Source organism: Pan troglodytes, chromosome 1 (genome assembly GCF_028858775.2).
Source record: "Pan troglodytes isolate AG18354 chromosome 1, NHGRI_mPanTro3-v2.0_pri, whole genome shotgun sequence".
Taxonomy (NCBI): Eukaryota; Metazoa; Chordata; class Mammalia; order Primates; family Hominidae; genus Pan; species Pan troglodytes.
The window spans coordinates 113615342-113628239 of record NC_072398.2 but is presented as its reverse complement, the minus strand read 5'-3'; the positions used below and the strand labels follow the sequence as shown (position 1 = coordinate 113628239).

Sequence of the window (12898 nt, the reverse complement as noted above, 5' to 3'; positions counted from 1 at the left end):
CAAACTGTAACTGAGATCTACATTCTGAAGATGTGACTATGGTCAGTTTGCTGGTCCAATCACCTTAGCTACTCAGACTGACCACTGAGGGAGCCCAGACACCTTGAGGGAAACAAAAAACCAACAGAACTATAGCCCCTCCCGCTCCTCCTCCAACCAAAGTCAGAATGCCCATAATTACCGCCAGGGCGTCGCCTGATGATGAGTTTTCTGACTTCGTCATATACGAAGATGAGAAGAGAGTAGGGGAAGGCACAGAACCACCAGGTAGGTCTGGAAATAGAGTAACGTACCAATTTATATGCACACGAACACAGTTCAAATAAAGAAAGAGAAATTGCACATCACCAGTGACAATGAAATAATCAGCCTGAAAGGAGAAGCCAAGTACAGTCACAGTTAACTACTGAGTCATTAACAGAACAAATAAAAATGTCTTAAAACAGATTGCTACTCCATGTGCCCACGGCCTAGAGACGCAGAGGAAATCAGTCTGCAGACTTTGTAATGGAATCCCTACTCATCTTCAGTTTGGATTTCATAAGACTTGGTTTATAGGATGAGCAGAGTACTTTTCTGTTAACCATCCCAGAGCAACTGAACATTTTCTTTCTTTCATTTCTAAAGTGTTTAAGAAGCTTTTAAGACCATCTGCCTAATATCCCAGCATTTTGAAGATAAAGACCTGCCAGTGTGGGTCAAAACCAGTTTATGCATTCCCCAAATTTGATCTCTGACAACAGCATTTGGGATATCAGCTCTGTGTTCTGAGGCCTGGTCCTGGGGACTGAAAAAAGCTGAGCCCAAAGGCGTCCAAGGGGCCTGGAGGCTGAGCCACACAGTCTCTAGCCTGCTGACAGGCTCCAGGCAGCCTCCGTGATCACCAGCTCCCTGCTATGGTGTGAGAAAGGCTGTCCCTGGGCAGGACTCCGGTGGCCTCCTCTTCTTCCTGTGTGTCTGACAAGGCAGCTAAGAGAGATGACCTCATTTGACTCAGTCACCGAATAACTGAACCACCTTCCAAAATTGGGCAGAACCTGTCAGAACAATCTCTTTGGTGGTGGCAAAAAAACCATGGAAGGACCCAGAAGATGGAAATGCCCCCTTTTCAGTGTTATTTTCCACCAGCCTTTTTGGAAAGCTCTGTGACCTCTCCAAGCCCCATCTTGATACATAATGGCCCAAGCTGACAGAATTCAGTTTGGAGATGGCTGGCCCCTGCTGTACACCAGCTTTGTGTAGGGAGCTGGGGATGCACAGAGAAGAAAGACACTGTGGCCCATGCCTTCTAGATTAAAACCTAGCAGGGAGGTGAAATGACAAGCAACAAGTAATGCCAGAGAAGAGGTGCAAGTGCACAGGCCCTGGAGGGACAAGCTCCAAGGAAACCGGCCCTGAAGGGACTATCAGGATTGGCAGGGTAAGAGGGAACAGAAGGAGGGATGTGGGGAGGAAGGATCTTACCAAACACAAAGGCAGAGGAAGAAAGCCGAATTCACCTAACATGAGCTTGGATGGGTAAGGGGTACAAGAGAAAGCTATAAAGACAGGTTGGGACAATGAGACTGACTCTGGATGCCAGTCTCATCTTGCACCACAGACGATGTCTGCACATACCCCACAGGAAGTGAATGAGGCTGATGGGTTTTGGTTACTTTAGGGATAAGATGAGCTGAAGGAAGTGCTGGCAACAAGGGATTGAGAGACGGTCCAGACGGGTCTGAGCAAGGATGAGGACAGCGGGAATTCAAAGGAGACTAATGCTTTAAATCAAAAGCTTCGAAGGAACTTGTAAATGGGTCCCACAGTCTGTGGCTTTGCACATTTTAATCAAGTTGCAGTAGCTTAACCTCAACCAGGTATCACCAAGCATACTCAATGTTGCAAAAAACTAACGGAGTTTGTGATAAACCCTCTTTGAAAATTCAAGTTTATCTGAAATGCAGAGTCATTCACTGTGTTTAAGGCCAAAGACTAGCAGTATGCTTCCTTTGATCAACTCTACCCATGACTGATTATAAAGTAAAAGGGACCTCAGATCTGTTTCTCCAACCTTCTTTCTTTGAGAGCAGAGTATTCAGAGTCTCAGAAAGGTGGATGACTTGTAATGGGACAGTGACTAAGCAAGCAAATCAAGATTTGAGCCTGGGCGCCTAAGCTCCAGCATACCCCCAGTTGGCCTCTAAAGACAACTGGACTACAGCTGTGGCAGACCTGAGTGCTCAATGCAGTCCGCTGTCGAGCAATTCCATGGAGCTAGAGCCTGTGTGGCTTTATCTTATCTTGGGCCAAATCCTAAACACTAGCTGCTATCATGGAAGCCTCAGGATTTGTTAGTCTGATTTACTGACATGTCAAGCTTTCCCAGTTTTCCGACCCATAGGAATTTTTGTACATACCACTCAAAATTCTGAAAATAACAACTATTACCACAAGTAATGGGGGGAAAAGCCACACATACTATTTCATACTTTTTGGAGCTACCAAAGGATCAACTTACTTGAGGGGATACATCCTAAGAGCAACACCCATTCCAGGGCAGTAGGAAAGGAAAGCAGCCAGGGCCGTCTCTTCAAAGAGGCCAAATATCAAGATCTTGTTCCTAAAATCAAAGTAGGGGAGAAAAAGCTTAAAAGGTGCAAATAAAGGTTTATCTTCTAATGCTATGCATTAAAATGGCAGATCAACATCTTTATGTATTAGCTGTACTTGAAAACTTGGAGGTCAGATGAAAAAACTAGAAAGCTACATATCTTGCTTCCTAAATTTGCTCTATAAACTAGAGATTCCAGAAACCTGGCTATATGTGTCATATGCTTAGTTTTTGGCAAAGGGTTTACAAATCACCAGTCCCCTTCTTTGAGCCAAGGCCTTGACATGTCCTTCATTACTTACTTCATCCCCTGCTGGAAGACCGAATTCCTCCTGGTCTTACAGATGACCAAGTCGGCCCACTGCACCACCACGATACTGACGAAGAAGGCTGTGTGGCAGGTGAACTCCACAATTTTCCTCTGCTCATAGGTCTGAAATGCAGAAGACAGAAGATGAGCTCTGGCTCTTCACCTGCATGGCTGGTGGCAGTGTGGCCTCAGTCTTCTGGGGCTTGAGGAGCTCTGACACTGGTCAGGTCAGAGGTGCCCACTCACCCACTGCTGCCCGTAGCTGTCTTCCACATCGTTGATCCAGCGGTCATCCCAGTCCACTCGGAGGCCCAACAGGTGAATTGGGAGGAAGCCGTTCTCAGCCAGAATCACAAAGTAAGTAAAGAAGCCTCCCAGGGCCTGGATCATTCCTAAGTTGGAAAAACAACCCGATTACTAGAACCTCACACACAAGGGTACCTGTATAGCCTTCAGCTGATTACTGCAGCAGGCCTGGGACAGCACATATGGAGGAGTGTTTCCCCCTGGTTGATAAAAGCACAGGAAAGAATTGCCTGGTCACTCACAGGCTATGAGGGATGGGATGGAGGACCCCAGGCATACACTCCAATCTCAGGGCCCTCTGCTTTTTGAGTCACTTTTTGGAGCCTACACAAAGACACATGTGCCTTGCTCTCAAAATGCCCACCTGTTACTTGACCAGCTGCTTCTAAGGGCATGACCTTTAGGGGAAATCTACTTCCCTACTTTTTAATCTCTGACAAATGATAACTTCTTTTCCATCTTTCAAAATTCCTACATGCTGCCATTTTTCTAGCCACTGTGGCACTTTCTGACTCTCCTCCCCACCTTCAGGACCCTCCTCCCCTGGCATCCAATTTAACCACGCTGCTCCAAGTTCCTCAGGGCAGGGTTTCATCCTAAACCACCAGAGACCTAGTCTTCCTTCCTCTCAAAAGCAGGCCTCCTTGGAGAAGGTCAGGATGGGCCACCAGCCAATTACTTTGTTGCCAACAACTGTCTAATGAATCTTTGCCATAATTTCCACAATATTCTATCTAATCTGTTCTACTTTATTTATCCAAGCGTTCACAGTTATGTGATCCATTAATCCAGGAGAATAAGACATCCATGGTGGCTTCGCCAGGTTCTCTTGAAGGAACCCTAGGCAGAGGATTTAAAAACAAATGGCATGCTGATTGCCCACCACCTAGACCACCTGTTAGCTAGTCATGCTGCACTGTGGGGGCAGAAGTCCAGTGTGAGGCGGATGGAGGATCACCCTTTGGTGGTGACCTACCAGCCAAACTCTCAAACACATATACTTTCTCCAATGCCTAACTCCATCCAAGTGAGTGACAGATAAGTGTGTATCTCCAGGGAAAGCAGCCTGTGTGTCAGTACACACAATTCCTTAGAACCATGCCTCCTGTTCCGCAAGGCTCAGTGAGGAAGGACATCCTCATTTCTCAGGCAGAGTTGAGCCCAGTTCCAAGGTGCTCAGTATAGAAAACCAGTTTCCACAAAAGGTAACTGGGCAAACAGCAACAGATGTATTCTCACATGGAAGAGAGTTCAGAGAAACTCCACAGGCTCACTCCGTTAGGGCTCATCCTAGACCTGAAAGTCGCCCGGATTTGCAGTCTCTGAAATCAACCTCAACCTGAGGTGGACACCATCACCTCAGATGCCTTAGATGTGCCAGCTTCCCACTCCAGGCTGCAGCTTACCAATCTGCCCATAGGCCATGCTGATCAGCCGCTCATTCACAAGTTTGTCTGTTTTGGGATTTCTGGGCTGTCTCTTCATGATGTCACTCTCAGCCTGCTCATAAGCCAGGGAGATGGCAGGAACCTTGGAAGGGGTGGGGAGAAGGAATTTAGTTACTAAAAATAAGGAAGCTAATATTGTGAACCTTTTGTTATAAAATTCTTGCCCTCCCATTTAAAAATCTTTTAGGTGAAGTATACAAAAATAAAGATTCCCATCTGATAAACAAATGTTAACTGCTGCCTTGAAGAGCGGTAATACTGATTCTGTGAAGCCGGGATTGGGACACACACTGGATATTGGTCCTGAGAATTTCTTTTCCCAACGCCAGCCGCATGGATGCCGGGAGCATAGTGCCAGTGAATGAAGACACAGCTCACACCTCACTACTATCGATCTGTGACTGTTGTGACACTCACCATGTCAGTGCCCAAGTCAATGCAGAGGATGGTGACAGTCCCCAGTGGTAGTGGAATGTTTGCAATAATAAATATCAGGAACGGGGTGATCTCGGGAATGTTACTGGTTAAGGTATAAGCAATGGATTTCTTCAAGTTATCAAAGATCAGACGACCTATGAAAACCAAGATTTTTTACTGTTAGCTTATGGGACAAGCACACTGGAAACTGAACATATCCAAGAAGTATACAGAAGTGGATGCTAATGGGCAGTATCTGAATAAGATCTTGGTGTACACCTTAAATAGCTCTCACCTTCCTCTACTCCAGTCACAATTGAGGCAAAGTTGTCATCCAGAAGAATCATGTCAGCAGCTTGCTTGGACACATCTGAGCCAGCAATCCCCATAGCAACCCCAATGTCTGCTTTCTTCAAAGCTGGAGAGTCATTCACACCGTCACCAGTCACAGCCACGATAGCACCCTACCCCAGAAAAGGGAAAACGGGTTAATACCAATCACTTTTCCTAGCGATGGAAATAGTGCGATGCATGCCCCCACTGAGCACTCATTACAGACACTGCTCCTTTCCCATTGAGACTATTTATGAAGCCTGAGAACCGTCACAGGGAAGTATTCACACAGGCCCTACACCAAATAACAGAACTGAGAAGTGACAACAAACATAGCACCCAGCATTAACAAGAGCTACTCAAAGTAATGACTCTGGTGGGTGGCACTCCAGAAAATCCTATTCCTGTATGCACGCCCTGTAGTCTGACCACTCACATCTCTATTGCAAATACTAGGACCCCATATCAGATGACTCCACGGAGGGGTCAGGCTCTGGGACACAGTGGACACCTGGACTTTAAAGTGCTTCTGTCACTGCTAAACCATTAACAAGTCACCCTCTCTATGCCTATGAGCTTCCTACTGGCCTATTTATACTGAGTCTAATACAGTGAGGTATGCATCCATCCATCACCGTTGCTCTGTTTCCACTGGAACTCCAATCCCTAAAAGCCAATAGTGCCCAAAGCAGCCTGATCCTTGTGCTGGCTGACCTGTCTTTGGCAGCCTTCCACAATGATGAGCTTCTGCTGAGGGGAGGTCCTGGCAAACACTATCTCAGTGTGGTACTTCAAAATGTCATCCAGCTGCTCGGAGGTCATGTCCTTTAGATCACTGCCATGTACTACGCAGGCCTTGGCATCCCTAGAATTAGGACAAAAAAAAAAAAAGTCACGCATCACATCACCAGCATGTGTCCATCACCTCAAGAGGGGATATTCTTATGCAGATCACTTTGTAAACAAAACAAAGAAGGAATTTTCCCCAGCACATAAAAGCTATTAAGTGTTCAGTACTTTACAGGTTACAGAGCATTTTCATATATTTTATCTCATTTGAGGCTCATGATGATCTCTAAGGCAGGCCTGTCTGTATTCTTCCTTTCCCTATCTTTATTAGACATGCTGAAATATAACCAAGTTTTAGCTGGGTGTGTGGCTCATGCCTGTAATCCCAGCACTTTGGGAGGCTGAGGTGAGTGGATCACTTGAGGTCAGGAGTTCGAGACCAGCTTGCCAAAATGGTGGTCTAAAAATTCAAAAATTAGCCGGGCATGGTGGTTGGGGCCTGTAATCCCAGCTACTTGGGAGGCTGAGGCAGGAGAATCACTTGAACTCAGGAGGTGGAGGTTGCAGTGAGCCAAGATCATGACACTGCACTCCAACCGGGATGACAGAGCGAGACTCCATCAAAGAAAAAAAGAAATATAACCAAGTTTTAGAAAGTGGCAGAGCTGATACAAGACCAAACCCTCTAACCGTAACATAGGGTGAAAGGGCCCTAAACCTTAAAACAAAACCAATTTGCTATTATCTATTTTACTTCATTGCCAAATGTCTCCCGTGTTTGCCTGAATGGCCTAAGTAATTGTCCCTTCCTTATTTTGTTAGTGTGGACCTGGAAAGTGTCAAGATGCTAGGTGCTAGGCAGTAGAGCTCAGTGGTTAACAGCATGAAATCAGAAGCCAGACTGCTGAATTTACTGCATGATTTCACCAGTTCTGAGGTACTTCAAAAGCCTCTTGAATCTTTACCTTCCCAGCTCTGCAAATAATAGGTCACCATATCAAGCTCTTAGAACAGTAAATACCATCTAAGTGCTAATTATTATGACTTGCTCTTACTTAAAACCCTTCTTAGGAATGACAAGGTTGCTTTCTGGCAGTGCAGGTACATTTCCTACTCAGAGCAAGCCTAGATGCAAACCATTATAGAACCACGCTGAAGATTTTAAACCATCACTATTTGCTCGTTCACAGCAGACTGTGATTTGAGCTTCCTGCCTTACCTGGGGTTCACCTGGCTGACTGGGATGTTGAGGCGGGCAGCAATGTCTTCCACGGTCTCATTGCCTTCTGAGATGATGCCCACACCTTTGGCAATAGCTTTAGCTGTGATTGGATGGTCTCCTGTGACCATGATGACCTGTAATAAACAAGACAATGTGTTGAATGCAACTGCCAAGTAAATGACCTTAAAGTCTTATATCCAGTAGGCAAGAGTAAATACTAAGGATGATTCGGCTTAGACTATCAAAAGGAAAGGAATGCAAATATAAAACTAATAAACATCGATTAGCCAAAAATATAAACATATATATCCACAGAAAGGAAACACAAAGGCAATACTCAGGTTTTATCCTGGTACACAATCACTAGCATACACAATGTCTATTTTTCCTTCTACGGAGTTACATAAAAATACTTGAAAATTACTAAAACCAGCAAAAAAAAAAAAAGGATAAAAATCTGATGCTGGTGGGACTGTGAAGACACCACATGCTACTGGCTAGCATTCTCAAATTGGCACAACTTGGAGGAAAAGCAACATGTGACAAGAATTCAAAATTGTTATTTTTTGATGCAGTGATTATACTTAGAATATACTTTAAAAAGAAGCAGTCGGAATGGTGAGGAAATAACTTCTACAAAGCTTTTCAGGGCAGTATTAATCCTGAGAGTAGGCCGAGTGTGGTGGCTCATGCTTGTAACCCCAGCACTTTGGGAGGCTGAGGTGGGCAGATCACCTGAGGTCAGGAGTTTGAGACCAGCCTGGCCAACATGGCGAAAACCCTATCTTTACTTAAAAATACAAAAATTAGCTGGGCGTGGTGGCGGGTGCCTGTAATTCCAGCTACTTGGGAGGCTGAGGCAGGAGAATTGCTTGAACCTGGGAGGCGGAGGTTGCAGTGAGCCGAGATCATGCTATGACACTCCAGCGTGGGCAATAGAGAAAGACTCTGTCTCAAAAAATAAATAAAATAAAATCCTGAGAGTAAAAAACAGAAACAAATCAAATACCCAGCAACAGGATATTAGTGCACTTGAGTAATATTCAGCTACTTAAAAAAAGACAGATACACAGAGGACACCAAACACTCATTAACAAACAGTTAACTGAAAACACAGAAGATATGCCATTCATTGCATAAGGTACATTAACTTAGAATAATGCAAGTATTTTAAAACTTCAAGTCTTTTGCTGTTTTTACTTTGCTTACATTTCTTTTTTAAACAATTGCTTTCCAAAAAATTTTTAATTCCTCGTGTGTTTACACCATCATATTTTAATACTATCTGGTCTTTTCTGGGTGGAAGTAAAGCTTTGGAGATGAGAAATTAATATTCCAGGTGAGATAGAACAGCTGGCCATCTGGACCTCAAAAGGCAACATTCACTGAGTAGGGTGTCCCAAGGCACTAAGAGATGAAGCCAAGGAGGCGCCTGGGCACTACCTTAATTCCAGCACTTCGACATTTGCCCACGGCATCAGGAACGGCCGCCCGTGGAGGGTCAATCATGGAGATGAGCCCAACAAAGCACAGATTATCGATAGGGAAATTCACATCGTCAGTGTCAAACTGGAACCCTTCAGGAAACTGTTCATCTGGCAGAAAGAGGTGGCAGAAACCTGCGAGGAGGACAGGAGCCTTTGAAAATTTCAGTGACGCCGGGCAGTAAGAAGGACAACAGCAGCCTATTCAGCCCGCCTACCTTTCTCTGGAGTGTTTACTTTGGAAAATTTTTAAAGCCTATATTTTTATAACAGGTGAGGGTTTTATTTAACATTTATGAACGATAGAGTCACTGAAAGAAAAAAAGCATTTGAAAGACAGAATCCATCACACCAGGCCTCAAAGGAATTGGAAATTGTTTAATGTGGAGAAGACTGAATTGATAACACTAATTTTGAGCACCAGGATATTAGGGTTCTAGACTTGCCCACTGATGATGACATTAAGTTATTTGGATTTGGCAAATCATGGAATTACCTGCCTCAGCTGCCTTCTCTGGAAACATCAAGGCCATACCTCTGCTCTCTTGTTCATTTAACTGAAACATATTACTGAGCACCAATGTGGGACATCATGCTAGCTACTTTTGAGGATAAGTACAGATCAGATGCATTCTGCCCAGGGGGTTTATCATCTAGTACAGTAAATACAAGAATCAAGATAATGTAAGACATTCTTTTCAATGTTGTATGACGTTACAATGATCTTTAACGTGCCATGTGGACTCAAAGAAGAGAGACTGCTTCCACTTTGGGGTGGTGGAGGTAGGGAAGTGAAAAATACTTAAAGAGAAGATAGCAATCCTTCGGTTGGATAGACACATACGAAAGATACCATGAGTTAGATTTACCCAAGTTAAGAAGAATAGGAAGCATTATATAAATAATGAATGTAGTATCTGTCAACCTACAAAGTATTATAAATGCCACTTTCCCAAATACATTAGACAATGGGTAAAGTGAACTTCTCAGCCTCAGTAGCTGTCAGGGTAGAAAAAAATAGGTAGCATCTTAGACTAAAAGTTTACCGTTAGTCTAGTTTCTGAGCTGAGCACATAAGTGCTCATGTAAATTCACACCCATTCCAAGGCAGTCAGGAAATAGTATGTCTAACTTAGACACACTAAGAATTAATTAACTTTAATTAGGCTTATAAGTCATGTCCATAGCAACAAAGGTTAGATAAGAAAGATCTTCTTCCACCATTTTTTTTTTTTAAAAAACAAACAGAACTGACTAGCATGAGACCAAAGGTCTAAGTACAAGTCAGAAGCAAACCATCAGGACGTTGTTTTCTCACAGCCCAATATGCTGAACATTTCTTCGGCACTTATTGTTTTCAAAATAATAGGGGGCAAATAAACAAATAGGAGGATTGCCCCTAAAAGATGTAGAGGAAGGTCAACAAGACATAGAGGTTCACAGGATCACTTGTTAACTGTCTACCAGACTAGGTTACTGGATAGAAACGTGCCCAGGCACTCTGTTACCAGGTTATCTGCATACCTAGGACTCGTTCTCCGAGGCCCCCCAGCTCCAAATAGGCGTTCTGAAAGGCGTCTTTCAGCTCCTCATCCAGGGGCTGCTCCTTGCCGTGGAGGAGGATAGAGCTGCAACGGTCTAGGATCCTTTCTGGGGCGCCCTTCATCACCAACAGGTGTCGGGGCTCCGATGTGTTGGGGTTCTTATGAATAGACAACTGTGAAGGATTGTTGAGACATAAACATTGGATGGTTGGATGTGTGGCAGTCCATGGTGGAAAACAAAGCTTCACTTACTATTTAGTATTTGCTATAAAAGACCCAAGATCCCTTCTTTCTAAACTCTGAAGTATCTTACACCTGTAACATACTTTGAATGCTACAGAAAAAAAAAAAATGAGCACTATGATATATTCATAAATTCCTGACATTTGTTCACATTAAAAAAGAACATACGAAATTTCAGAACACAGGGATTGGGGAACACTTGTGTACACACACCTCCAGCCCCCTCCCTACATGCCCACACCCACCCCAAACCACAAGTATTCAAAAGGGCTCAACAGTGTTTTGCAAGAGGCTTCATTTATCCTGCTGATATTCAACTAAATTATGACATTCTATAGTAATCAAGGGCAAAATTTAAAGCTGAAGCTTATAAAACTCCAAAGGGAGAATATTTCCTCTTCCTGCTCATGTACCTCCCCTCTTTGTCCCCCAGCTTGCCCTCGCCCTCCGTGTACCCATCGATCTTCAGACCTGGTACTTGTTGGTGGAGTTGAAGGGTATCTCGACGATTTTGGCGTATCTTTCTCTCATCTCCTTCACAGAACCACAGCACAGCTCTATGCACTTTAAGAGTGCTGACTCAGAGGCATCTCCTGCAACTGCCCGCTGTGAACAGAGACATCATCTGTAAATTATCTCCAAAAAATTTCACTGAGGCATCACTAAAAAACAGGAAAAATAACTCAAGACACATTCCAATCTTGTCAGAGGTAGCAGAGGATGGGCAAGAAGGAAGCAGCGGTGTTAAGTGGGGCAGGAGTCCCTCTAGCCCAGACCACTGCTGTTCACAGTGCTTCAGACTCAAACCCCAACGTCCTTCCCCGCCCCACAGCAGCTTCTAGTGAAAGAAGGGTGTGGGAAGGTGTCACCTTCCCTAGAAGAGGTATTAACACACCCTTCCAACCTACTGCAGTCTATTTCTATCTTCCCCTGGCCTACTGAAAAGTCTCAAAGCCAATGCTATTCCCAACTACCTATTTCTGGTTACTTATCTGAAAATACCAAGTGAGAGACTAAACATTTATAGCACCTTTCATTACCGTAGAATTCGTAAGAAAATGCTTAAGGTCTCAGGACTGGGGACAAACTGCCTGTGTCAAGGGCAAAGTAGAAGACTGTACATTCTAATCATAACTGTGCAAAATTAACTGGGCCTGAAGGATGTGAACTGAAAGCTATTACCAACTCCAACAGTAATAAAATCGAACCACGTAACATTTTAGTTAAAGCTCACGCTTCAGTGACACACATATTTTCTATGATACATGATGACACACTTATATTTTGACATACTGAAAGCATTTTCAGTTGTAAACAAATTTTATATAGGTAAACCTTTTAGAACCTTAACATGTAAGGCTGCATATGCAGATGAACAGATCAATGCTCAGAAGTATAGCAGCTTGGAAAGAAACACAAAATAAGTGGGGGACATTTTAAATAAAAGCCACTGATTTTAATAAAAGCCATTTTTAATAAAAGCAGAATAGGGCTGCTTCTCCCTCCCCACTTTTTAGTAATAATGCCATCAACATGGCCGAACTCCAGAAATACTTGGAATACAGCTTCTGCTACCTTTCTGGGGTTTTTTAATCAGGAAAGATTTGATACTTGTGGGACCTGATGCTCAAAGCCTAGAACATTTCCACTTTGAGGTAAAGAAAAACATGAAACATTTATCTCAAGTTTTATCCTCAAGATGCACAACATTATCCTCAAATGAACATCAATTCAATGCCAAGAAAATCTCCTTTGCAGAATAAATGAACCCTATCCTCATCACAGAAGGCATCTGAGTTACATCCAAGCCATATTCCCTTTGGCAACTTAGTTTATACCCACAACTACTACAGGCAGCTTCACAGAGAATGTGGGACCCAGAGAGCCTCACATAGCTTTCTTCTCCTACAGGACTTTGTACAATTCACGATCCTTCTGAGACTGCATCTTCACTTGGGCAGCATAGTAAAATCTCAATCATTTCAAACTGCATCAGAATTCCACAGGCTAAGGCTGGGCTTATTTTGGCCTGGAGCTTATTTTTACATCATTAGTAAACAAGCTAAGAACCAATAAGATAAGATAAGCTGAGCTATTTCAGGAAAATAAAGGGCTTAAAGGAGTTACTGGAATCTACTGTATCCTAATATGCAAATACGATTATGGAGTCACTGCAGCCCTCAGCTCTCACTGTCCACTAGGTTAGGTG

The 12898-nt window shown here is 43.7% G+C and overlaps 1 protein-coding gene across 3 annotated transcripts in view; it reads right to left on the bottom strand.

Moving 5' to 3' along the window:
* Positions 1 to 12898, bottom strand: part of ATP1A1 (ATPase Na+/K+ transporting subunit alpha 1) — a 31548-nt gene that overhangs the window by 618 nt on the left and 18032 nt on the right. For all 3 annotated transcript variants that reach the window (XM_016924989.4, XM_513679.7, XM_009428528.3), the window contains exons 11-22: positions 11161 to 11295; positions 10427 to 10619; positions 8862 to 9037; positions 7416 to 7552; positions 6122 to 6272; positions 5370 to 5538; positions 5075 to 5229; positions 4616 to 4739; positions 3150 to 3295; positions 2896 to 3026; positions 2501 to 2602; positions 182 to 273 (exon numbers count right to left, since the gene is read on the bottom strand). In XM_016924989.4, coding sequence (XP_016780478.1) covers positions 182 to 273; positions 2501 to 2602; positions 2896 to 3026; positions 3150 to 3295; positions 4616 to 4739; positions 5075 to 5229; positions 5370 to 5538; positions 6122 to 6272; positions 7416 to 7552; positions 8862 to 9037; positions 10427 to 10619; positions 11161 to 11295 — 1711 coding nt within the window. The remainder of the gene's footprint in view (positions 1 to 181; positions 274 to 2500; positions 2603 to 2895; positions 3027 to 3149; positions 3296 to 4615; positions 4740 to 5074; positions 5230 to 5369; positions 5539 to 6121; positions 6273 to 7415; positions 7553 to 8861; positions 9038 to 10426; positions 10620 to 11160; positions 11296 to 12898) is intronic.